General features: G+C 33.5%; 1 protein-coding gene across 13 annotated transcripts in view; it reads left to right on the forward strand.

Annotated features, from left to right (window-relative positions):
* ADGRL2 (adhesion G protein-coupled receptor L2) overlaps window positions 1-27,313 on the forward strand; it is a 219,603-nt gene extending 192,290 nt beyond the window's left edge. For 7 of the 13 annotated variants that reach the window (XM_058538375.1, XM_058538372.1, XM_058538376.1 and 4 more), the window contains exons 10-21: window positions 303-428; window positions 696-901; window positions 1,993-2,166; window positions 3,924-4,133; window positions 5,047-5,267; window positions 6,591-6,657; window positions 14,598-14,689; window positions 16,523-16,691; window positions 19,333-19,461; window positions 20,017-20,113; window positions 21,823-21,951; window positions 25,275-27,313. In XM_058538375.1, the coding sequence (XP_058394358.1) occupies window positions 303-428; window positions 696-901; window positions 1,993-2,166; window positions 3,924-4,133; window positions 5,047-5,267; window positions 6,591-6,657; window positions 14,598-14,689; window positions 16,523-16,691; window positions 19,333-19,461; window positions 20,017-20,113; window positions 21,823-21,951; window positions 25,275-26,029 (2,375 nt within the window). In that variant the 3' untranslated portion in view covers window positions 26,030-27,313. Of the gene's footprint in view, window positions 1-302; window positions 429-695; window positions 902-1,992; window positions 2,167-3,923; window positions 4,134-5,046; window positions 5,268-6,590; window positions 6,658-14,597; window positions 14,690-16,522; window positions 16,692-19,332; window positions 19,462-20,016; window positions 20,114-21,822; window positions 21,952-22,183; window positions 22,266-25,274 lie in introns of those variants that run through there. The other 6 variants (XM_058538377.1, XM_058538380.1, XM_058538381.1 and 3 more) reach the window with 5 other exon arrangements.
* The last annotated feature ends 358 nt before the right edge of the window (window positions 27,314-27,671 follow it).

Raw genomic sequence — 27,671 nt, forward strand, 5'->3', positions numbered from 1 at the left:
TGTACTATGAATTCATATGCTGTTCATATTTAGAGGCTAAAAGTCTGGAATTAATTTATGACGAAAGATATAAAACTGTGAAGAAAATGTTAAAATGATTATACAAAAATTTTTAGAGTAGTCAAGGTTTAAGACCTCTTAGAGCAATTTAGTTGTTTGCTCATGATTTTGTTGAAATCTATGAATAAAGTTTTGTAAATAGAGAAAAAGAAACAGTGGTTTCCGTGCAATTGTCATTTACCTCTTTGTAGTTTAAAGAATGCCCTTTTTTCTTCCCCTGCTTTATCCGTTGCCTCGTCCAGTTCTGGAAGTTGCAGTACTCAGTACAGAAGGACAGGTCCAAGACTTTAAATTTCCTCTGGGCATCAAAGGAGCAGGCAGCTCAATCCAGCTCTCTGCAAATACTGTCAAACAGAACAGCAGGAACGGTAAGTTGGAACAGTCTTTTAAAAATTGACAGGTTTCTTGTGCAGTTAACCCTATTCTAAAATGCTGGGTTATTTGACTTCTAATATAACAAATACAGCTTGATGTTTAAAAGCAGATTTAAAATGATGCTTTACTCTTTCCCAGTAAACTCAATCTAAATAAAAATTCTTTAAGGATTTTTTTCATTTTATTCTTATTTTAATGTACCTTATTTTATTCATAGGCACATTTTCTGTAAAGTCGTATGACTATTTTTACCTTCCTAGGGCTTGCAAAGTTGGTGTTCATCATTTATCGGAGTCTGGGACAGTTCCTTAGTACAGAAAATGCAACCATCAAGCTGGGTGCTGACTTTATCGGTCGTAATAGCACCATTGCAGTGAATTCCCACGTCATTTCAGTTTCAATCAATAAAGAATCCAGCCGAGTATACTTGACAGATCCTGTGCTTTTTACCCTACCACACATTGATGTAAGTTATGTACACTAATGAAAGTAGAAGGTTGTAAAACCAGTAAGAAAGGAAAGCAAAACTGATGTGCTGCGGATGGGAGAGGGGGAAGTGGGGGATGGCAGAGAGGAGAGAAAAGACCTTTCCATTTGAATTTCAAATGTTGGGCTAGGTCAGAGACACAAGTTTATTTAAATCTGTGAACATAAAATTAAATGAGCCTGGTTCAGTGATTATTAGAACTTAAGTGTATTCTTAATGAAAGCTAATTCAGTAATCAACAGGAAAATGTAAATGACTGTAATTTGTTTTAGAATGAAAATTAACTCTTACTTTAGCAGCAGGATAGCCCAGTTTTAACTGTTAAGACTCTGTGCCTTTTTAGTGTGGCAGATTTTTTGTTTTGTTTTGTTTTACTGGTCATATTTGACGCAATTGTTATCAAGCATTGTGTTTTTAAAAATCTAGCATTGAAGAGATGTGAGTCCTCTGCTGTGTCTTGGAATGCAACTTGGTAGTTAAATAATTACACTGTGTTGGAAGATTGTCTGCAGAATTTTGGCTGTTGTTATAAGTAGAGTGAATAAGTGACCACAGATAGCCCAGTGAATCTCCAGAATTGGCAAAGAAAAATAAATGTGTGCAGCTATTCTCTTCTTATATCCGCTGCGGTTCATTGACTCTTTTAAGAACTTTGAGGTCACTAACATGTCACTTAGAACAACGATGGGCCCCAAACGGAAAATGGATTTTAAAACACTTGGTCTCTATAGAAGTTTCTCAGAACAAATTCATGGCTCTAATTTTGTCAGAAAATAAAAAAAAAGATTTTAATGTACCATCAGTATGTAAAATCATAAGACGGAAATTGTAATTGTGTAAAATGGGTCTTTGGTAATTTAGAGTACACTTTAGAGTGTTTCGGACTATAAAGCCCCTTTTAAGTTAGATATCTGCCTTGTATAACATAGTCTACAATTTTGCTGATGAAAAACTTTATAGTCCGAAACATGCAAAGTTTAATCTAAATTACCTTTTACACATATTAAACAATTGCTATTGCCATCTTAGAGTGTAAAATCCTAATTTCATCTTGTCATTTGATTTCCCAGCCTGACAATTATTTCAATGCAAACTGCTCCTTCTGGAACTACTCAGAGAGAACTATGATGGGATATTGGTCTACCCAGGGCTGCAAGCTGGTTGACACTAATAAAACGCGTACAACGTGTGCATGCAGCCACCTAACCAATTTTGCAATTCTCATGGCCCACAGGGAAATTGCAGTAAGTATTTGCACTTCTAATTAGTAGCAGAGAAAAACCTCGGAGATTCAAAACAGCTTGTGTAACAGTCCCTTCTTTGGGTGCTTATCGTAACTAAAAGGCAAACAAAGTAATGTGGATTTCTAATTGTTTCTACACTGTCCGTATTTCTTAGGAAGTTTTGGCACTGTATTTATTCTTACTTCTCAAAATCATGTGCTTTACAGACTTTTTCTGAGTTTTTCTCCTTTGGACAGGTGTTTGACAGAGGCAGTCGGGATTTTAAAAATGAACAACAATAGGTCATACAAAAGGGACAGAGGGCTCTCAAATTTAACATGGCCTCCCCGTCTTGAATGTTTGACTTTCATTTTATAACTTTCGCTTTAAGTTTTCTAACCATTTTGCACACTGTGCAAAACTGCAGATTTCGAAAGGTCAGAATAGCTTCTGGAATGTTTCTTAGTATTCTTTCTTGTGATTAAGAGAATGATAGCCAGGAGACAAAAATATTTTAAGAAATAAAGCATGAAAACTCTGAGATCTATTGTGTACTTGCTTCTTAGTGTATAAATACAGTCATACACCATATAACGACATTTCAGTCAACAATAGAGACCACATTTATGACAATAGTCCTTTAAGATTAGTACCGTATAGCCTAGGTGTGTAGTAGGCTATACCATCTAGGTTTGTGTAAGTACTGTAGGGGAGGAAGAAATTTTCCTCTACCCATCTAGGTTCTTCTGGCTAGTCTAAGAATTAAACTGACATAAGACAGATTAATAGGAGAAAAACAAAAGTTTAATAACATGTATACATGGGAGAAACCCAGGAAAACAGAGTAACTTGCCAAAATAGCTGAAGCCCTCACCCTAAATACTATTCTCAGCTGAAGACAAAAGAGCATGTTGGTGGTGGGGAGAGTCAGGGACTTCAAACGGAAAGAAGGCAATTCACAGGTAGGTGAGAAGGAGCAAAGGTTTGGAAAACCAGTGTTTGCTTGGCCACACAGAAACAGAAGAACACAGAGGGGACCCCAACAGGCTTTTCTAGGTCCCTCCCTGTCTAGGACCTAGTTCATGTAATGCTAAGGTGTTAGCTAGCTTCCTGAGACAGGTTTTTTAATCTGAATTCTTTTAGGCAGATAAGAGGGAGATAACAAGAAAAACTTTCTGAGTCTTTTGTTTCTTAAAAATATTCAGCCTAAAATAATCCTCCTGTTAAAGAGACACATTTTGGAGTGGCAAATTTTGTTCCCCTTCAGTACACTCTCTGATGTTCACGCCATGAAGAAATTGCCTGACAACGTATTTCTCAGAACATATCCCTGTCGTTAAGCGATGCATAACTGTATAGTATAAAAAACCCAAGAAGAAAATTAAAACTTGACGTATGTGTTAGCCTGGAAAGTCAGTAAAATGTCATTTTATGAAATCATAACTAAGTATTCTTTATTCTGTTATATAAATATTTTCTATATGTTTATGTAGGTTATTATTTCAATCATTATTTTGAAATAATTGGGCTCTTGCATTATTTTCTAGGTGAAATATTCCACTTTCTTAGGTCATACTTTGGATATAAAAGTTAGCAAGATAATATTGAACTCGGTTATATGATCAAAATTTCTTTTTGTACTGAGCCTTGCTTGAACACACATTAATAATACTCAGAGAGCTTAGTATTAAACGATGAGCTATCATATGTGAAAGCAATCTTACCTTTAGTTGATGTAATTCAAGAATACTAATGTTCCTCATATTTTTTATTTTCAGTACAAAGATGGAGTTCATGAATTACTCCTTACAGTCATCACCTGGGTGGGAATTGTCATTTCCCTGGTTTGCCTGGCTATTTGCATCTTCACCTTCTGCTTTTTCCGTGGTCTACAGAGTGACCGTAATACTATTCACAAGAACCTTTGTATCAACCTTTTCATTGCTGAATTTATTTTCCTAATAGGCATTGATAAGACAAAATACATGGTAAGCACTCCTTCAGTTTATTGACCTTGGATCTCTGAAAGTTATTATAACAGGTGTGAATCCACACAGGATGATACTAGTGTTTGACCTTGTAACTTAATATAATTAACATGGCAATATTAGAGGATAATTTGTAAAATATTAAAAGACAGCCCAATCATTAAGACTATTATGAGTTAATTCATTTCTTGTATTAAGGTACAGTTGCATTTTTGGGGTTTGTCATTAAGACATGTAATTTGAATAGAAGAATGCTGGGGATACTGAAATGAAAAGATCCTGTTTTTATAATTTTCATTTCGCTTACATGGTCATTTTGCCCGGTGATCATTTCTTCATATTCCAAACAATTTTTTCATCATCATGAGGTCTCCATGTCAGAAACAGAGCTTAACAAACAGTACTTCACCCTATATTCATCTGCATTGGGATGAATTTGAGAATGCTCCGCATATGACAGGAAAAATAATGTTAGGTAATTAGAGCCAGGCTATTTGTCATTAAAGCAAAATTTTAAAATTCTGTTATAGAGAAAATAGAAATAATATATTGAGAAACAACTGTTCTAAAGACTTATGAAGCAAAGCATCTACAAGTAGAATACTGAGATTTAATAATGGTATAGTTCTAGAAGAGAAATTAAGATATGTTTTCTGATTTGCACTTAATTTCACTAAAAATAGTAATGTCTTTTACTGATGAAATTTCTAGCATACCTGGCATTATACTCTCTAAGCATTCAGCTCTTCAAATTTGACAGTGTTCTTTTATGAAAAAAATTTTGTAAAGAAGCAGCAGTTTACTCTGAATAATGATGTATTTTAAAGACAACAGTGAGCAATATTTTACACTTTTGGGGTGGGCTGTTTGTATTCATGTGTTCTCTTTTGTGTTTTTGTTCTTTCTTGTATAGATTGCATGCCCAATATTTGCAGGACTTCTACACTTTTTCTTTTTGGCCGCTTTTGCTTGGATGTGCCTAGAAGGTGTGCAGCTCTATCTAATGTTAGTTGAAGTTTTTGAAAGTGAATATTCGAGGAAGAAATATTACTATGTTGCTGGTTACTTGTTTCCTGCCACAGTGGTTGGAGTTTCCGCTGCTATTGACTATAAGAGCTATGGAACAGAAAAAGCGTAAGTAATTGCAAGCGACCTGAGTGTTTTTCAAGTGAATAATTTTTTAAAGCCTGTTATCTGTCAGTGAGGGTCCCTGACAGATTAAAATAGCATCTGAAAGCTTTATTGGTAAGAGAATGGGCATGCCGTGCACAAATTACAATCAAGTCTTTTGTAATTTTCTAGGTTCAGAGGATTTGTACTCTGGCGAGGCAGATTCTAAATTATGGACTTTCTTTTTAACACAAAAGATTGACCTGAAACAAATTGGAAAAGTAAATAACTTTTTGGCCTTAGAAAGATATTAAGTAAAAATTCTTCTGAACTTAAGGCATCTGACAGGTTTAACTACTCAGTTTTAAGCTAATGCTTCATTAGCTCTCTTTGTGCAGCCGACCCTCTAGCTAACTCTCATTCTAAATTGTGACAGTAGCACATTCCATCCCGTATGTTTTACTTTGATAATATTTTATCAGGCAGTTTGAAAGGATTAAAATAAGTCACTGTCTTTCATTTATAAAAATATAAGTATTTATGGAAAATGACAGAAGGTAGACATAGCCATATTTCTAAGGATTTTATTTGCTAGAGGCATGAATTTGCTTTCCAATTCTGTTTATTTTTTCCTTTGATAAAATTAGTTATATAAAGATTCTTTGGACTAAAGAAAGCTTTCTGACTGTACAGACGATGAAAGACAAATAAAAGAAATTCTGTGGGGATTCAGTGTTATATGAAAAATGAACCACTAAGTAAAATCTGTCTTAATAAGTTTATGCATCATTTACTCTAATACTGTATGAGGTCTGTGGTTTGATTTTTTTTCTGGTTTCATCCTTTCCCTTGAGATGTTATATTTATGCTATTCTGTTTTGCAGCAAACATAACATCTGAACACTTTTGTTGTCTGTTATGTTCTGTAGGGTTAAACACTAGCTCAGATATAGATCTGAAAGGCAACTTTTGAAGATAAGAACTTTAAAATGATGAGACAATTTGGAATACTGAGTTTTGAGTTTTTCTTAGTAAAGTGGGAGATCTTAAAAGTTAGGGATTGCAGTGTGGTGGGTTTATTGTTTTCCCCATACAAGCGTAATTATATATGCCTTTATCAAATTTAAAACCTGAAATGAAACACAGTAGGTTGAAGTAAATAAATTACTGCTCTTTAAATCAAAGCCAACTCAGAATTATTAAAATTGTTCTTGCCCACAATAAATGAATTTTCAAAGGCAAATGTAAAGATAATTTTGTTTGATCGATTTTAAAATTTCTGTTTTCTTTGTGATGTTGAAGATCCATTGAAGCTACTTAATGCATATTCTTTTCTTTTCATAATAGTTGCTGGCTTCATGTTGATAATTATTTTATATGGAGTTTCATTGGACCTGTTACCTTCATTATTCTGGTAAGCTGACTATTTTCCCTTTAGTTTTAGCTTGCTTCATTTTTAGTTAGCAAGCTAACAATGAAACAGATAATTTGATATAATCAAACAGGGATAATTCGTTTTATTGTTAATTTCTCTATGCATTCAGAGACTTATAAATGTCTAGCTTATGGGATAAAATTATGTGGTATATTTTAAATATTATACCATTATTGAGAGTTTATATACTTGCTAATTAGTACTATTTCTGAAAATCTTTTTTCCTCTAAACAGTACTTTTTCTCATTTCTAATTTAGTTTGCTAAAATATCATGGCATAATCAAAAAATATACTTATATAAAAGCCATGTTAAGATTGCATGATTTGAAACTAGTTTGATAATTAGAAAGGAATAACTGGTATGTATAGCATATTTTATTTTTGAGTAGTGGTGTTTTTTGCTAGGAGTTTTAATTCAGTGAGTTATGTCTCTAAAATCTGTACTAATAGCCCTGTACCAACCCTGTATAGCATTTATGAATTAAATGAATGTTTTATAGAAGTGAAAAAACGTTAGCTTAATATTTATCTTCATTTCCACATAGTAATTTAGTACTTTAAAGTAAATTTCCAGACCCTAAATCGTTTTTAGGGCTCAAAAAGATTTTTTTAAGCTTAGATTAATAAATGAATATTAAATCAATTTTAAACTTATTAGAAATAAAATTGCTTTAAGACTTAAAATACCAAATAAAAATACTAGTTTTTAAAAAATTTTATTTTAAAATAAATTTGATACAAGTTAAGCATAGTGACCTGAAGGTATTTTTTAACTTCTTACATTATCGTTAGTCAAATATTGGAAATATAGTTGAAATAAAAGGATATAGCTAAAATATTTGGTTTCAGTATTTAAAATTTTTCATTCAGTTTTACCATTATGCTATCAGAAATACAGACCGTTATAAGATTGAAAGGAAACATAAAAAAGTTTAAATATTGCCTATATCTTTTTATTTCTATTTTAAGGATTTTTTTTTTAAGTGGCCCAAATGAGCTTAGTAGGATATTTCTGTGGTTAACTAGTGTTTCATGAAATTCAGACAAAATTTTAGTAGTTCAAGGAAACTTAGAACTACTTCAAGTATATATACTTTTGATATTAAAATGGATTATTGTATACACCTATTTATACAAAGCAAAATTAAAATTTGAGATGAATGCCTATATGAATCAAACCAGTAAAACATTCTCAAGTGTTCGTAGGAAAGCTGATTTCTCATCAAAATTATTCAATCCAGATGATTGCCCTAGTTTTTGGTCTTGGTTTACTTATGTTAACACAGCCCAAGCCTATGTGAATTAAATGACAAAGGGCTAGCCTGAAGAGGTATGACCCTTAAAGACACAGGCGCCTTGTTTTTCTTCTGAGCGTTTGGCCAAACATAGTGATATTTTGAAAATTATAGAGACCGTTTCAGGGATATTTGGTCTATAAAAGTATTAGGGGTTTACTTCTGTTGTACTGCAGTTTCATTTTCTATTTATAGTCTCTGAAGATAAATACTGACGTCAGAGTATTAAAAAATCATTTTACTTGGCAAAAGGAGTTAATGTTCACATATACTCAGCTTCCAGTAAGACAAGAGGAAAAGGACATTATATTATATTGCCCATTTACAGTGAGAGCCTACTATTTCCTACTATTATTTATTAGTCTTGTCATTATTCTCCTCTACCAAATCATTTAGGTTGAGATGTGAAGGGCTTTTGGAGACAGTGTTCCCAGCTTAAAACAAAACAAAACAAAACAGCAGGTAGCAATCACAGTGCAGATCCTGGGAGTAATTTCTTCTCCTGCAATTGCTTTGCCCTCTAATCATCCCAACACTGAGAGACAAAGAGTGGGATAAGAATGTAAAACATTATCTTGCCTGTAACCACAATTGAGATATGATATGATTGTACAGCACGTTTGTTGAATATTAATATATTTACCTACATATATCCTTCTGGTGATATAGGACATTTAGAAGTCAATTCAAACACAAATCTTAATATAAATTATTTTCTATACACCCTTTTAAGGAGTACTCATAACAAAAATTACCTATTGATATTTCTAGAAAGTATAGTTTTGCATTTCCAACTTTTATGAATTGAAAGTATGTAACTGAGTAGTATTAAATAAGTATACATTTTTAATAATGTCCTATGAAGAAAAATAACGTGCTGTGGAAGATAGAACTTCCTACTTGTGTATTTCTATAGAATGTCTTGCCTACAGGCACTAGAGTTATTGTATCTATGAGAAAAGTGCTTGTAAGTAATGAGCAGTGGGAAACCATTAGTATGCTTGAAATGGTTTAATGAAAGCTTGGATCATGACACGTCAGGAGCTGTTCTTATCATTTGGACAGCTCCATCTGCATCGTTAATAATTAATTCAGTTCAGTAAGAGTTCAGCTCACACACTCGTTTAGAAGTCTTCTTCAGAGAACACCTCTCTGGCTGCGAGTCCCAGGGAGAAATAGGTTTCTGCTTGGCTAACAGCAAAGATCTGGAGATACAAGTGCAGTTGTAGAGTTGCATTTGCCAGGTAGCAAAAGCTCCAGGGAGGACAAAAAGGGTCAGAACACGTGCAGTTCAGTTAGGTTACTTCAGAGTGGTGTTTCTGTTCTTCTGTCTTATCATATCCATGTCAGCACTGCAAGCTGTGGAATGAACTTTAAGCTGCTAAGCTCAGACGGATGTGATTCAATTGAGCAGGTTGATGACTATAAAACAAACTGGGCGCTTTTATAATCCGTGGTATCTTTTTCCTTTTTTAAATTTTGTATTTTCATGTCAGTGTGGGTGATGATTAGCTATGCCATGTCATTAAGTAGCAATGAATTTTATCAGCAAATTATACCGGCAGATTATTTAAACAATAATTTATGAAATTATTATTTTGGGATAGGTAAAAGAGTATTTTTTGTCATCGGAGGAGAAAAAAGGCTCCGTTTGGCAATTTACTCTTTTTAGCTAAGAAAATTGTTTTCTTCTGAATTTGCTCTCACTCTTTCACATAGAATTCTATTGAGATACCCATCTACCTATTTACCTGTGTGTACACAGAACAGAGTTAAAATCTGATTAATTCCTGGATAAGTTGCCTTATCTCCAAAATTAATCATTGGTATGGGCATTTAGGCTGGTGAGTTGACATACAATATGTAACACAGTCCTATTAACTTGTCCTGACTAGGGGCTTCTATGTGAATGATTGAGTAATGACATGTACTTAACCAGGTTTAAACAAATCTTTGTGTACATAGCAGTAACTCTGTCTTTTTCCTGTCTTACTGATACAGAGCACCTTTTGACTTATCCCAAAATACTGTGTTTAAACTTAGTAGTATTTATGTTGGAAAGAAAAAATAAAGAACAAGTGAACAGAAAGTGGCTACATTGGAATTGCAGGGAGAAGGATGGTGGAGACATTCTTCTCTCCCTGTCTTTTTGTCTGCCTTCCAGTGAGAAATAGGGAAAATTCCATGTTTGATGGTTGTGATTTCTTTAGTTTTTAAATGCATATCAAAGGCAGGAGAATAAATTGGGAAGAAATAAAAGTGAGGAGAAAGAAATCACTTACTCTAACCAGGAAAAAAAAGAAGCACAGAAGTATATGGCTGGAAAGAACCATTTATATCAGGAGAAAAATGCAAAGAAGGAAGAACTCAGATTTGCAACCAATACTTCATTTGAAACTAACGTTTTTCATCTTCAAGTAACTATTTTGGATGATAGATTTTAATCAAAGAGGTTTCTGTTTGCCTCTCTATTTCTTGTACTGATTCCCGTAGTTATATTTTAAGAGAACAAGAAAGGAGTAGGAGAGAGAGGGGAAAAAAAATCTATTGAAATATATTACTCTACAAAATCATGACTCTTATCAGAATGTATTACCTCTCGAAGAAGAGCATAGCAACAATATTTATTCTATGAAACTAAAAATTAGCCTTTACATTTTTTAACCATTGGAGAAAATAAAAGAACTCTAAAACCACATTTTAAAGAATTTGTTTATAGTTCAGTATATGTTCTATTTAATTCCAAAAATATTTCACTGTCATACATGTTGGTGATAACATATTAAAATGTTCAATATCTAAATGATATATATATCTTTTCATTTCTCTAATAAGACTAGTAACTAATATATATTAGTGAAATTTTTTTTTTAATGTGGAATTGGGGAGGAGAAAAATATCTTACATTTAACTTTTTTTTTGCCCTCTTAAGATGCCCAATATGTCTTGCATGCCTTTTTTCATATTACTTTGTCTTAAAATGATGGTATTTTGTTTTATTAAAGATACCATTGCCTCATTATTTGTATATCTTTGTCATATTTCAAAGGCTAAATTAGTGTTGGATTTAACTATAAATTTCTTGGCAACCTAAATATTAGTGCATTGGCTATGATTTTTATTTTAAATTTTATGATTTTAATTTCTTTAAATTGGAAAATTCACAGACATTTGTGAAACAATCTGAGTGCAAAAATCCTGTGGTTTTGTGATTATTTTTCTAGTATTTTTAGTTGTTTTTAAAGAGACTCACTTTTAAAATGTCTTTTGGAAACATTTAAGTATGTTAGAAACATAGAGACTCACTTTTAAAATGTCTTTTGGAAACATTTAAGTATGTTAGAAACAACAGCTTTTTTTGGCTCTGGAGTTTTATGGGTTTGTGTGATATTTAGCAGTGTGAGTATAATTAACACAAACAGGTTTGAGAAAACGCAACCAACTGTTGTTAAACAGACAGTTTGACTAGGGGGAGTAGAAGTGTGTGGGTATTTGAGCTGTATGCTAATTATGGGATGGTAGTGTTTTACAAAGGAACTGGAGAATGAGTTATTCTGACAAGTCCATCAGGTAGAAGTCATCTGAAGAGCACACCTCCTATGTTGTTCAGAATTTCTTTGAGGCTGTATTTTTTATAGTAATTTATTACTTATCTTCAATTTGTTTATCATCTCTGCATGGTTTCTAAATTGGGTTACTCTTCATAGAAGTGAAACCTTTTTTTTAATGTCAAACTAGTATATCTTTGTTTTGTTAGAAGACTCGTAATTTTCTCACCCAGGATAAATTGGTTAATTTTATTTGGAAAGACTGTGAGCTGTGGAGCCAGACAGTATAGTGAATCTCAGCACTGCCACTGTATAGCTAAGTAATCTTTGGCAAGAGACTTAACATCTCAGATTTGTAAAATGGCTATCCAAGTGCTGCTTGCTACCTCTGGAGATGAGATAATAGGTGGTTGTTGGGGTTTTTTCCTGTAATTTTCTGAACTTGTATGTAACTGGAAAGAAACACTAAACACATACATCATGTTAAAAACCCCTCAGTAGGGTGAGGGGAAAAGGGAAGATGCATCTAACAGTCTGTTTTTTAAGAATTAAATGAGATAAGTTTTCTATGGCACATTCAACTTGGTTAGTCCTCAGTCTTAACAGAAAGAAATGTCTTTGTGTCATATTTAAGCCTTATTTCTATTTTTATATAGGTAGGTTTCATTTTCATTTCAGTTTTATTGGAAAATGTGTTAGTTCTTAAATAACTGCTTGTATCTAATTTTCTTCATTGAAAAATATGTTTGTATATGTTCACTTCTAAGATTTCACATTTTCTGCTCATTTTCTTTTCGTAGCATAATACTTTATACATCCACATTTTTTTCACATTCACATTCTTTATTTTCTTGTAGTTTGTACATTGTAGTGGATTATAACTTTTTTCCTTCTTGGAATGTACTACTACTACTATTGTTTTACTCCTGAGGGGATGATTAATATGCTAAGAAAATAATGAACACCAAATTGTGTCCCTGTAGGCTTCAGGAAGTCTTTTAAGAAAAGGGGGAGGGAGACAGGAAACAAGCCTAGGTCCAGAAGTTTGGAATAAAAGAAATAAATGGTTTTATTAGGACATTCAAAAAGAAGACTTGATAGGTTTAAAGGATTTTAACTCTGAACCTATAAAGCAGCTTTTCTTTCCTAAGGGTTGTAGTCAGTTTGTCTGTTTACATGGGTTTTGATTTATTTGTTGGTTTTTAGGATATTTAGAGTTCTCGTTTTAACCATTCCTTAATTTTACTAGTAAGGCTTACTGTAGCATAAAATAAAAATAAGAACAATGTCAATTTTGCCTTTCTTAAAAAAATTAGAGATGATTCTTTAAAACCCAGATCAAATATTTACTATACCACCAGAAGGATCTCCCTAATTTCTCAAAGGCAGAAATTATGTCCTACTTCCCCACAATATAATAAGCACTTTCTTGTGTGGAGCAGTGAGATCAGTCAAGATGCGTTCAATGAAATGCATCATATTGTAATATCCTTGAAAATGTAAGCAATTATTTATATTGTGACCAACTGGAATAATCTTCAGGATATAAACCTAGAAAAATGTTTCTGCAGATTTATTTACCTTTTCTCTAGAAATGTATTTTAAGAAATTAATTTTAAGTACATTTTTAAACAAAGAACTTCTTTTGTCCTCAAGTAATTAACATCAAACAATAGAATGCTGTCTGCCAACACTTGCAAATTATGCCCATGAACCTCATTTTATCCCTAGACAGGAAATTCTACATCTAAGAGAAATAATAAGGCACAGTAGCCAAAATGAGTGGTATACAGCTTAAATTAAAGCCTTCACTCTTTTCCTAAACTCATCATAAGGAAGGACTTGGAAATTTTATTTATTGTCCTATATCATGTTTCGTAATTAAAAATCAGAAGTAGTGATGAATGAGTAAAACAACGCTATCGTTTTATCCAGTGGTATTGATTCAGTAAAAGTGATCATGTTACTGTAACAAAGCTATGTTGATTATTTACCACTGAGGAATTGCTTTTGTCCCCTCTTACAGTGGGTCCTTGTCTGAATATACCATTTGGGCTTGCACTCTCTAAATCACACAAAGCTCACAAAAGAACTTTGTTTTGTCTTTTTTAAAGTAATAATCTGAAGTAAATAAAATGTCAGAAATATCCAGGAGCAGTCTAGCTTAGTTCTATTTTTTAGAACATAAAAATGGAACTGCCTTCCCTCCGTCTGGCATTCTGCAGGTTTCTGTAGAACCAAATGCCAGTTACAAACCCTCATCTCTCCTGAGTCAAAACACAGCTCTTCTCTTCTGAATTCACTCCTGTCCACCTCCCAAACCTTCCCTGCGGCAGGTCCCATCACTTGACCAGTTTACTTTTGTTTGCACCCAGATTCTTCGCACTGCTGAATGTTTGGAGGGACTCAAAACAGCCTTTCTTCAGAATTTACCTACTTCCGTACAATATAGAGACATAAGGGAAAGAGAACTGACGGCTTTTAACAGTTAAATAGCAAATATATATATATTTAAAAGTTTATCTTTATATAACTAACGAACATTTTTTTATGTTTTATTTCATTTGATTCTCACAATTACCTTGCAAATACAAGGTGCAAATGTTATTATCCTCATTTCATCAGTCAAAACCAAGAGCTAGAATCTCAGCCAAGTCTTAGGGTCCCCAGTCCAGCAGTCCTTCCCTTACAAGCCACATAATGTAAATGCCACTTCTAAGCAAAGCGCTTCAGTGTTTCCAATAGATGGCTTTTAGGCCCTGGAGTACCTCTAGCTAAAGAAACTAATTTAGGTTTTCTAATTTATTTAATCATCACCCCTTGATACCGATTTAATGAGGTTGCAATTTCATGTCCAATGATCTATTAAACAATTGATCATACATAGCCCAAGTATTTCTTATTTAGACTCAATTTGATCATTGCATACGCAAACTAAAATTGAATCAGTGTTTACCACATACTCACATCCTTGATGTTTAACTGCGTTAACTCATTAAATATATTTGCAAAAAGTTATTCATTTTTCAATCTTTGGTCATAGTGGTCTAATTTCTTCTTTATTTGTTATAACAGCTAAATATTATCTTCCTGGTGATCACATTGTGCAAAATGGTGAAGCACTCAAACACTTTGAAACCAGATTCTAGCAGGTTGGAAAACATTAAGTAAGTATTTCGTATTTTAATTTTAGTGCTTGACAAACTAAGTGAAAGATATTCTCCACAAGGAATACATGAATGCCTTCTATCAACTGTAGAAATTATTCAGAATGAAGTATTACTGATTCGGGTTGAGTCTGTTACCATGTCACAGACATTGGTCAAAAATTAAATAACTTCTGTGTTGATCTAGAGCCAAGAAATTATTTCAGTGGCTTTGTGGAAATTCCATATCACTGTAGCAATTTCATTTGAATTTAAAATGCAGTTCAAAATGATGTTTCTGTTTGCATGGCTGATATGATTATATTGTTTGTTTTGTTAAATGACTTTTTTGATTTAAGGATTCTGAGCAGTTTCTACTTCTAATCCTGTTTTCCTCAGAGAATTTACTCTATTACTATTGTTAACTTGGAGATTATCGGTTGTTTTCATGATAATTAAATAGTTGTTTACTTTATTTCAATGTTGAATAAAAACTGCAGTATCTTATCAATGGAGAAATGCTATCTAATTAACAAAAAATTGATAGCTGTTGATTCATTAAGTCATCTTATGGAAGCATTTTCAGAGTTATCTTTTAAATATGAGTTAATTTAAAATTTGAGGAGGTATTCAAGTTGGTTATTATGGGATTGTGAAAAGTATTTTCTTTAATGTAAAAAAATGGCAGATCTATAGTAAGGGTAATTTTTTAAAAAATTAGATGTTTTAGATAGGTTAGTGCCAGCTTCATTGCATGTTGCATGGTGAGAGAGAGAGCTAATCTTTAGCATCTCTCTCTTTTCTTCCTTTTCCTCTTTCTGTCTTCTCATCTACACCAGTAATTACCGTGTTTGTGATGGCTACTATAATACGGACTTACCTGGGTAAGGTAGAACCCTACAATAACAAATTTATGGCATGATTTATATTTTTTACAAATCCGTCAATATCATGAATTGCCCTTAATTTTTATAATTATTTTGGAATATCTAATTTGCTATAGTATTTTAAACTATAATATGCCTTTATTTTTTAATTGCTTGCCTCTGCATTTTGACTTTCTTAATTTTGACTAATTTATAAAATATATAAATGCTTTCTTATTACTTTCTATTTTAATTCTGTCTAATAATTTTGTTTCTCTTTTCTGCTTATAATGCTTTCTAGCTATGAAGATAATAAGCCATTTATCAAGTAAGATCATTAGTTAGACATGGAATGCACTGACTTTTAAATCCTTCTCATTCCGTCCTATTTTCTACAGTTCTTTTCTCCTTAAGCTATTCATGATGAAATCTCTCCAAAATTATTTTGTTTTGAAGTTGTTCTCATGTTTTTGTCCCATTTCAGCTAGGCTTCTTCATGCTTTAGTTATAAAACCTTAGGTTCACCTAAGATTAGTTTATTAGAATCTGAAGTTTAGGCGTTAAGTGATTATCTGCCATTTAACCTTTCTGTATGTGTCACATTATTCAGTGTCATGAGTGCACCACAGGAATAAAAATACAGGAGTAAACTAATTAAGGACTCCTTAATTTCCTTTACCGAAATGCACATAAAAGACAGTAAAGTCATGGGGGATGTTTTACACCTTGTATTTTAATATAGTTTTGATACCTTGTTCATTCTGGAGTCAGAAAAGGTCATACCTGCTGTTGCTGTTTTCACTGGAGGCTGCAGTACTAAATGCTATTGTTCTCTCTTTAATCAATGAAAGGTTAAAGCCAAAACGCTGTTGAATTTGAATGTGAACATAGAGCAAGTCAACTGCTACTACTGATATGTTACTATTTAAGTGTGATGTGTGTTGTTCTCTCACTGAACCTGTTAATAAAATTCACTTTATTTTTTCAGGTCTTGGGTGCTTGGTGCTTTCGCTCTCCTATGTCTTCTTGGCCTAACCTGGTCATTTGGGTTGCTTTTTATTAATGAGGAGACGATTGTGATGGCCTATCTCTTCACCATCTTTAATGCTTTCCAGGGAGTGTTCATTTTCATCTTTCACTGTGCTCTCCAGAAGAAAGTAAGTGGAAACACCTCGGGGCTCTGCTTCTTGTCCTTTGATTTGAAAATAACAGAATACAGAAGATTTTAAGATTTTGCAACTGGCGTATTATTAAATAACATCATATTTTTAGTCGTGAATTAATTGTAATACATAAACGTAATGAAATTAAGGCTTCGCATATAAAATATGTCATTACCAGTCATCTTTTGGATCACAATTTGGGAGTGTTATGAACTAGCTACTTATATTAAGATTTCCTCTTTGCTGGTGGGGTCTACAAAAATCCTTTGTGCGAAGGGTATACAAGGTAAAGAAAAGGTTAAACTCATCCTTTGCTCTACAAAGGGAATGTGGTAGTTCAAAATGAAATTGAGTATAAGGATAAATGGCCTTAATTTTAAAAGCACCAGATATACAAAAAATTAATATTAATATTGTCTTTTGAGTAATTTGGAAAGATCTAAAACCCAATAATTTAATATCTCACATCTTATTATTTTGTCCTGATTTTATGTTAAGTGGAGTCAGCAAAAATGATTCAAAAATTAAAGTTGAAGATGAAAAACTTTAATCTATTGCAGGAAGATATAAACCTAAGAGAATAGCTTAGCTGCCATTTAAGTTTAAAATTTCCATGCTTTTCGGTAGGTATCATCCTTTGCCTGTCTACGTATCTAATGTAGTCTTTTTATTCTGTTATTACTAGTTGGTCACTAAATTGAACAAAGAAATAGAATTGCGAAAGTGAAAACTATTATGTTTTCAGTCCTGACAAGATGATAGTGTTGTTACTTCCATCACTTTTGAATAAGCTATAATTTTGAGATAATGACAGAGGAATGTGCAATACTGACAGATAATGTACATTCACAGCAATATAGGCATTAGGTAAAACCAACACTGGAGGGTATTATTTGGATAAAATACCATTTTGACTGCCATTTTCTTGGTTATACCGCATTTCAGAGCAGTTAATAGCCATTAAATGTACAGAAATTTTTTGTGAGGTATCATGTTATTTAATAACACTGAACTTTAATTTTCTAGATATTATACAGGTACAACCTTTTAATTACTTTGGCTTTTATATATTTTTTATGTTAATGAGTATTTTGTGTACACGCATATGATGGTATAGTCATAATTTCTGCCAAATGTTTTTGACATAAAGCGTAAACTTAGCTGGAAAAAGGTGAAGTAGTCATTATTTCCTTGTAGAGTTACGTGTATTAATTGAACAAAGAGATTTGCTGTGCTTTTTAATTAACAATTACATTTTAAAAGCATCATGTTGCACTTCTTTTGAACATGTCCTACTTAATCTTGGAATGTCCTTTTGGGTGGTGCCAGGACGAATTATTAAGAATATGATATAAAATGATTTAGTTAAAATCATGATTCTTACTGCTCGAGTGAGTTTATTTAGGCAAAGAAAATCTTTGAAAGTTCAACCCCATTGTTGTTTGTTCTAATAGATGTAATTAAATAAAGTTGAGGATAAAAATGCAAGTGCACGTAGATTTAAAAGGTCATCTAGTGACTTGAATTCTCTAATTTTGCAAGGAATAAGTGTCAAAGTTATGATCTTTGCAGGCAGATACTGAGCATAGAACTGTGAGGGGAGAAAAAAACTTTTGAGTGTTTTTTATAGCCTAATGGAAAAAATAATTTCTTATACGACTTCTCCTTCATGTCAGTCTTCTAATTTCAAAGTCTGGATCTAAGGCACAACAAGACATGTTTATATGCCAATTTAGCTGCACAGAATCTAGCGCTCTCCCTGACTCCTCCCGTTTCTGTACCACCTCTCTAGGTGGAACCCTATTATTTAGCAATTGTTTGGACTTCACTTTTTAAAGTTTACTTTAAACTTGCTTTAGGCCTGACAACTTCTATCTAGTCATATATCCAAGCTTCAGGAGAAAAGGGAAATTATATGGGTAACTCATTAATGTGAATGGAAATTGCATAAATAGTTCCCTTGTGTGCTAATGAAGTGAATAGGCATCTTACACTCTACACTAAATGTTAAAGCTAAACACCTCAGAAAATGAAGGCAGCAGTCCATCCTTATTAGTGGCATATGTATCAAAGTACGTTTTTTTCTTTATTCTTGTGCCAAAGTAGTCTTGTCATTATAAAGAAGTTGCACACAAAACTATGCAATCCAGTAAAAGAAGTTTATGTATTGACCTACCTAAGAGGACATGAAGCATATAAAAATTAAATGACTGAATTATGAGTGGTTAAATGTAATTAAGCAAGGAAAATAGTAATCTTTTGGTCCTGTTTTTTAAGCAGAAAATGTAAAATTGGGGTTGCTAAGTATATAGATAAAATAAGGCTTCTAAAATATTACTAGTGTATTAATTGATAACATTTGCATAACAATAACAAGGTATAAAGCATTTCTACATATTATATCATTTTAAAGATCCTACTAGCCAGTCTAGTGGACAGATATTTTTCTGATTACTATTTCAGCAGTCAAAATCAATTGAACTTGATTTTGTAAGTTCAATTTATTTTCTCCACAGAGGAGTGTTAGAGGAACTTCAGTTCTTCTCGGGTGCTTCCACTGCTCATTTAATTAGAGAGCGAGAGAGAAGCAAATATGTTTATATTAATGCCTGGGTCTCCTGGTTATTCCATGCAGGTACGGAAAGAATATGGCAAGTGCTTCAGACACTCATATTGCTGTGGCGGCCTCCCAACTGAGAGCCCCCACAGTTCAGTGAAGGCGTCAACTACCAGAACGAGCGCTCGGTATTCCTCTGGCACACAGGTAACCGAGAATTTGACAGCATCTTTAATTAACCTTCTTTAGAGAAAGCCTACCGAGACGTGTTCTGTTCAGATGCACTAACTGTCTCCTCATTATAATGATCTAGGTAGCAAATACTTGTTTTTTTTTTTAGCATTTTGGTTTTAATTTCTTCTTAAGTATTTCTCCAAGGTGTTTCTTTAGTTGTGAACATCCTTTTTTGAGAGGTGTCCTTTTTTAAGAAGTGTCTCATAATCATTTGGATATCCTAGGCTTATATAGCACAGCTCTTATAGTGGGCACTCAATAAACATTTGTTGAATAATCAGTTATCTCCAGTTAAAAAAAGGCAATAAAAGAAAACATTTTAAGAGTGGAAGATTAAATACCACTTAGTAGAGAAGCAATAGAGCAGTATGGACTTCCTTAGTTTTAGACCAGAATCAACACACATTCTTTTTTTTGAAGGCCAACAGATAATCCTACACAGATTGTTTAGGGTAAATCTTTGTGTGTCTTTAATAAGGTAAGCTTGGGGAAACTAACAACATATGTCTTGCTATTTTATATTAATAGAGTCGTATAAGAAGGATGTGGAATGACACTGTGAGAAAACAATCTGAATCTTCTTTTATCTCAGGTGACATCAATAGCACTTCAACACTTAATCAAGGTCAGTTACTAGGAAAATTTGAGTTACAACATAAATTTTGTACCTTTTGCCAATTTACAATAATTCTAGAGAAAATGCTGAATTTTTCTCTCAAATGAGTTTATATCACAAGCTCTTAAACCTGTTGAGTCAACTTTTATCTTTCATTTATTATCCTTAATTTATCCTTTATTGATATACATTATTCAGTATGCAAAAAGTATAATTTTAAACTCCACATTTAACAAAGTAAGGCCAGAGACAGTAATTACTGAGAACATACTTGGTCACAGATTAAAATGTTTTCCTAGTCTTTCTCACTAAGACGTTTATGAAAGTTTTCTTCTTAAAACATTAATATAATTAGAATAAGTACTATTCACAATTAACAGTGCCAATTTTGCAGTAAAAATTATTTGTAAAATTCCTTTTTTTACATTTCTTTCAAAGAGTAAAAAATAAGTGTCAAAAACATTTATAGTAAATCTTCATAAATAATTAAAATATATGAGAATTTACAAAGTAATTTTTCTATTTGAATTACTATTTTTAATGTGTCTACAATTACAGCTTTAGATTTAACATATAATCAATATAATTCCTACTTAAAATAAGCTGGCAATTTAGATAATTTAGCAAGATAAGGACACCAGTGCTTGTACACATACGTATTCCTAAATGCAAGCTTAGTAAATTTCAATTTGGTGTGAAAAAATCAAACGTATTTTATTGTATATATCCCTGGAAAGGTAATTTATCCAGGTGATTTCAGTTTTGATGTACCAATTTGTAGTATAATATAACATGTTATATTTCATAACAATGAAATATTAAAGACATTTTTCATTGTCGACATTGTTGTGATGAGATTCTGGTTTAAAATTAAAAAAGGAGTACGTATGGCATCAAAACCAACTTGAATTATAAAATATTTTTAGTCAAATTACATTAGCTATGCAAAACATATGTTTGATAAGTATTGAAAGGTTTGTAATTTGTCAATTAGAATGAGTGAAATGTGTGTTTATTCCATTGCTCTGATGTTTTACCTAATTCTGTTAAGATGACTATCAAAAAGGAAATGAATTATTCAATGATTCATTTTTGAAACCTGGCAAATGAGATTACAGAATGAAAATTCTTGTTACACAGAATTTGTGAATGGTCTAATAATTCATTATACGCTGTCTCTTTTTCCCTTCGGCATGTGTGCTCCTGCATTTACTAAGAGAAGCTTTGTGCCATGTGTCATACTTTTTACCTGTTTGTGAAAATTGTTTTTCCTCCTGCTTGTATCAAAATTGGTATTAACACAGATGTTTTCACGAGGGATAATCCCACACCTGTAAATTCTGAAAGTTTGAGATTCCCTCTTCTGGGCCTCAGTGGTTAGGTTTTTAATATTAAGCAGTAACATCTTGAAACATAATGTTGATCTCCGTGCATTTAATTGCCATTTTTGTTTAACAGTGATTTTGTATAAATTAGCAAATGTCATCCTCAGCAGGTGTTTACTTTGGGGACTTAGAAAACACCTGTGAATTACTGAAATTTAACTTCCCTTTCCCCTTTCTCCTTCAAATTAGTAGTTCAAATACAGTCAGAAAATTTCAGCAGAGTTTCCGTTGCCAACTTGTCCACTACCCTTGATGAATACAAAAAGTACTTTACTGCAACTGTAACACTAAAATAAGAGAACTGATGTATTTTTTTCTGTTTCTTTGCTTTAGGAATGACTGGCAATTACCTACTAACAAACCCTCTTCTTCGACCCCACGGCACTAACAACCCCTATAACACATTGCTCGCTGAAACAGTTGTATGTAATGCCCCTTCAGCTCCTGTATTTAACTCACCAGGTGTGCTTATACTTACAAATAAGACTACCTTTCTTTGCTGCTAAACAGAGCTGTGATCTTTGCCCTTTTTCTAGAATACTCAAGTTGCCATATATTTATTATTATATCCTTAATATCGCAATTAAAAAGAATTATGGTATTGCCCATGCCAGGCTTCTAAAACTGCACTATATTATAGTAAAAATTCAGTCATGATAGTATTTACCAATAATTATCCATGTTTTTGACACAGGTGGCATAAATCTTAATATATTATTACAGGACTGACATCACATGGTCCGAGAGCCCATCTTCAAGATTTATATCATTTAGAGGTATCCTATCTATGTAATGTACTGTTTAGTTGACTCTAAAGCTTGCTCACAGAATTTGCTTCTGGAATGAATTAGCTAATAAAGATAATTTGGATGCCTAGGTTTAGAGAACTACATCCAGCATTACCGATGTAACTAAACTATAGTATAGTGCAGCTTTATAGTTGTTTTCCTTTTTTCTTAAAAAGACTTTGAGAATAAAGTTAATATTAGTCAGTTTATAACTATAGGTTTTTTGGGGGAGGGGGAGAGATTGTCACTAACCCATCCTGTATTACTATGTTTTCTAATAGCTTATTGTTTTTTAAAAAAGCGTATATATTTAATATTGACAGAATTTTCACGATTTTGGTAAAAGTTATCACATAATTACTGCTAGCCTGTAATCTTTGTGATTGATATTTGCCACTAAATTAAACACAGACTTCGTTTCCGTTTTTTTTTTTCCCTTTTTTAACGTAACTGCAGCTTCTCTTTTCATTCTCTTGTTTTTCTTACTTTCCTTATGCTTTCCTCTAGCAACCTACAGAGAGACAAGTATGGGAGTAAAACTTAACTTTGCCTATCAAATGTAAATTTTTTCAGCATGATTTTTAACCGGCACAATTAAAACATAACTAGCAATCATGAAGTAGACTCAGCGGGCAAGTGGTTCACAATTTACAACTAAAATGTTACCAAATTCGAACAGTACATCCATCTGTACTGCCTTTTGTCAGTAATAGAGGTCTGTAGCAAATGCTGTCCATACTGAAGTATATGCAATGCTGAAATAATTTGCTCTTTCAAGTTTGAGGTACTGTCAACCAGAATGCTTAATAATTGACTTACCATTTCTGCATTCCCACAGTAATCTTGCTACAGGCTATGGAAAGTCTTCAAGTGAATTACCTGAACTTGGGCAGAAAAAGTTGCCTCTTCAAAACCAAAGATATGCTTAAATCTGCAGTATATCATAGAAAACACCTTTTGGATTATCCAGTATATATTTTTATATTTGTTAAGCAACGATAAAAGGAAAGAAAAATGACGAGATCGAACCTCTACAGAGGAAACAAATGCTAGCAAGTGATCCCTGTGTCACCTGTAATTTAGAACACCAAATGTTTCCTAGTGGTAAATCTTGTAAATAAAGATTGTGGTGCATATGTAGATTTATAAAGCTAGAGAATTGTGTCAACCAAGCTAGAGGAAGCCTTACAATACAAGTTAATATTATAACTTCATTTTGTTATATGTGGAGGGTGAACCAAATTGAGTTGTCAGTTTTTCAAGTGTAGAAGTTGGATCAGAGTTTTTAAGATAACATGTCACCAAAAAATGTAATCCCATTTTCTGCTAATGATAATTTATCGAACAATTATCAGATATTTATTGGCCATGAAATTGAGTTTTCTAGGATAATCTGCAGCTTTAAGAGTGGATTGAGCACTAAAAAGGGAAATTTCCTATTTTTTCCAAGAATTAAATTTTTTCCTAAACTCCTCCAAGCCTTGCATACAATGCAGCAGCCTCACAGTGGTCAGTTTCATTTCAATAACATCATTTCATTCTTTTTTTTTTCCAGACCTGTCTGTAGACAAGTGATTTTTTTTTTTCTCTAGGACTTTGAAAATGACTAACCTAACTTACCATGGTGCAGATCATTTAATTTTCTCTAAAACTTTTTTTTTTCATTTGCCTGAGAAGCACTGTGATGTCTTAGTTTACATGTTTATGTGTCTGTAGAAAATACAACTCTGATTCAAAGAGAGCATGTTGCCATATTTTTTTTCCTCCTAAACCTCTTTTCATATCTTCAGCAGACTTATTCAATCTTTCATTCCTTTAGAGATAAAAATATATTAGCTGAGGCTGACACCCTTTTCCCATTCCATAGTTAATATTTATTCTTGGTTTAATTTCTGTGACCCATACTTAAAGAGATCTGTAACATTTCTGCGTTTAACCTCCATGCCCACGGTGTCTGTGGGCCAGTCTTGTACTATAGACTCTGCTGGTTCATTCGGTGCTGTCACTGTGACTGATGCAGACTGCAGGGCTGCAGGCAAACTCTGACCACTAGGAGCCTGGGGCCGTTGCTATTAGAGTATTAGTACCAAAACAATAATAATAATGATAAAAATAATAAGAAATATTCAATGAAAAAGTAAAAGGCTGCTATTGCTGGTAATCTAATTTGTTGAACCCTTGCTCTGACTAAGTTGCTGAGAAGCTTAGAAATTCTTCATCCTGTTACAATAAATCATTTTACTTTCTTTTATATATCAGCTACTCTTAGGCCAGATAGCCTGAGCAGACAGACATGATGTGAGTTGTCCAAAGTGAGTCATCCCACCTGCTGTCTGTCATGTGTCGGATGGTGCTTGTGGGCTCCGGTCCAGTCAGTGTGAGAGATGGCTGTCTGTGTTGAACATGAAGTCCTTGTATCTGTCCATTTTTTCATTCTTTTTTTTACTTCATCTCCAGAAAAAGGAAATGTTAGAATGTTGTTTAAAAAGTTGCTTGCCAGTTATGTGGGTTTATGTTGTACATTTGCCTTCAGTTTTTGTATGTGACTTATTCCTTTTTAATTTAGTGTTGTTTAGGACAAATTCTGTTAATTTTATTTTTATAAACCATAGTCTCGTACTTTAAAATGTAAATGTCACTAATGAATTGCTTTGCATTAACTATGCAAGGGCATGGAGTGAAGGCTTCTTTGTAAGAGTGTCAGATTTGACCAAAAATCAATTAATAACTACCGTCTCCCCGAAATTGATAAAATAATATTGTGGATGCCATCTTCCCTCCCTGGAAAACAGTGTTATTCTCTCACACTTTTCCTGTTATCTAAGAGGTTGCAACTGTTTACAGTTGGGAATGCGGGAAAGCCTGGCACTTGTCAAGTGTTAGCTTTCAAATACAACTTTGTCCTGAACGACATTAAAAAGTTTTGTACAAAAGAAGTAAAGATCCTTTAGGAAGGAGCAGAGGCAATAATGGAAACCTCCCCCTTTTCTGTTTCAGGACATTCACTGAACAATGCCAGGGATACAAGTGCCATGGATACTCTACCGCTAAATGGTAATTTTAACAACAGCTACTCACTGCGCAAGGGGGACTATAATGACAGCGTGCAGGTCGTGGACTGTGGACTAAGTCTGAATGATACTGCTTTTGAGAAAATGATCATTTCAGAATTAGTGCACAACAACCTACGGGGCAGCAGCAAGACTCACAACCTCGAGCTCACGCTGCCAGTCAAATCTGTGATTGGAGGTAGCAGCAGTGAAGATGATGCTATCGTGGCCGACGCCTCATCTTTAATGCACGGCGACAACCCAGGGCTGGAGCTCCATCACAAAGAACTCGAGGCACCGCTCATCCCTCAGCGGACTCACTCCCTTCTGTACCAACCTCAGAAGAAAGTGAGGCCCGAGGGCACTGACAGCTATGTCTCCCAGCTGACGGCGGAGGCTGCGGACCACCTACAGTCCCCCAACAGAGACTCTCTTTACACAAGCATGCCCAATCTCAGAGACTCTCCCTCTCAGGAGAGCAGCCCCGACATGGAAGAAGACCTCTCTCCCTCCAGGAGGAGTGAGAACGAGGACATTTACTATAAGAGCATGCCAAACCTCGGAGCTGGCCATCAGCTTCAGATGTGCTACCAGATCAGCAGGGGCAATAGTGATGGTTACATAATCCCCATTAACAAAGAAGGGTGTATTCCGGAAGGAGACGTTAGAGAAGGACAGATGCAGCTGGTAACAAGTCTTTAATAGTGCAGCTAAGGGATTCCAGGGGCCGCATGCAAGTATTAATAAATAAGGAGAGACTCCATTGGCCTCACGCGGCTCCCTCAACCTCGGCTTGAAGACATGGCTCTGTTGACCTGTGGTTCTCCAGTGTAAAAATGATGACTGAACCTTGCAGTTCTGTGAATTTTTATAAAACATACAAAAACTTTGTATATATACAGAGTATACTAAGATGAATTATTTGTTACAAAGAAGAGAGATGCCAACCAGGTATTTTAAGATTCTGCTGCTGTTTAGAGAAATTGTGAAACAAGCAAAACAAAACTTTCCAGCCATTTACTGCAGCAGCTTGTGAACTAAATTTGTAAATATGGCTGCACCATTTTTGTAGGCCTGCATTGTATTATATACAAGACGTAGGCTTTAAAATCCTGTGGGACAAATTTACTGTACCTTACTGTTCCTGACAAGACTTGGAAAAGCAGGAGAGATATTCTGCATCAGTTTGCAGTTCACTGCAAATCTTTTACATTAAGGCAAAGATTGAAAACATGTTTAACCACTAGCAATCAAGCCACAGGCCTTATTTCATATGTTTCCTCAACTGTACAATGAACTATTCTCATGAAAAATGGCTAAAGAAATTATATTTTGTTCTATTGCTAGGGTAAAATGAATACATTTGTGTCCAACTGAAATATAATTGTCATTAAAATAATTTTAAAGAGTTTGAAGAAAATATTGTGAAAAGCTCTTGGTTGCACATATGTTCTGAAATGTTTTTTCTTACACTTTGTCATGGTAAGTTCTACCCATTTTCACTTATTTTCCACTGTATACAGTGTTCTGCTTTGACAAGTTAGTCTTTATTCTTACATTTAAATTTCTTATTGCCAAAAGAACGTGTTTTATGGGGAAAAAACTCTTTGAAGCCAGTTATGCCATGCCTTGCACAAATGTGGTGATATCTAGAAAAGATTGTGTGTCACTCCCCTGTTGATTCTTGAACAGAGGGCAGAGAGGGCACTGGGCACTTCTCACAAACTTTCTAGTGAACAAAAGGTGCCTATTCTTTTTTAAAAAATAAAATAAAACATAAATATTACTCTTCCATATTCCTTCTGCCTATATTTAGTAATTAATTTATTTTATGATAAAGTTCTAATGAAATGTAAATTGTTTCAGCAAAATTCTGCTTTTCTTTTCGTCCCTTTGTGTAAACCTGTTAATAATGAGCCCATCACTAATATCCAGTGTAAAGTTTAACACGGTTTGACAATAAATAAATGTGAATTTTTTCAAGTAGTTAACATGTGCACTTTTATGTATGATACATAATTGGCTTTAACACCCTGTTCCTTTCCCACTTGGTCCTTTCCCCTGGGGTATATTTAGGTCCTTTCCTAATATAATCCATGGATATGTGAAAGAATATAGTGAAGTTGCCTGATGGTTCCGTATGCTGAAAAGAATGTACTGTATTTGTATTCTAATTACCCCATTGCCCATGCACAAAATCTGGCAGATAAGTTTTAACAGGAAAATATACTGAAAGTATTTTTGTTTGTTGCATGGCACCAGAACTAAAAAAAATCAAGTGAAAAAAGAAGGGTTGGAAATTCTACAATCAAATTTGAGCATCATAAAAAAATTGATTTTTCTG

The sequence above is a fragment of the Diceros bicornis genome, chromosome 4, assembly GCF_020826845.1.
Source record: "Diceros bicornis minor isolate mBicDic1 chromosome 4, mDicBic1.mat.cur, whole genome shotgun sequence".
Lineage (NCBI taxonomy): Eukaryota > Metazoa > Chordata > Mammalia > Perissodactyla > Rhinocerotidae > Diceros > Diceros bicornis.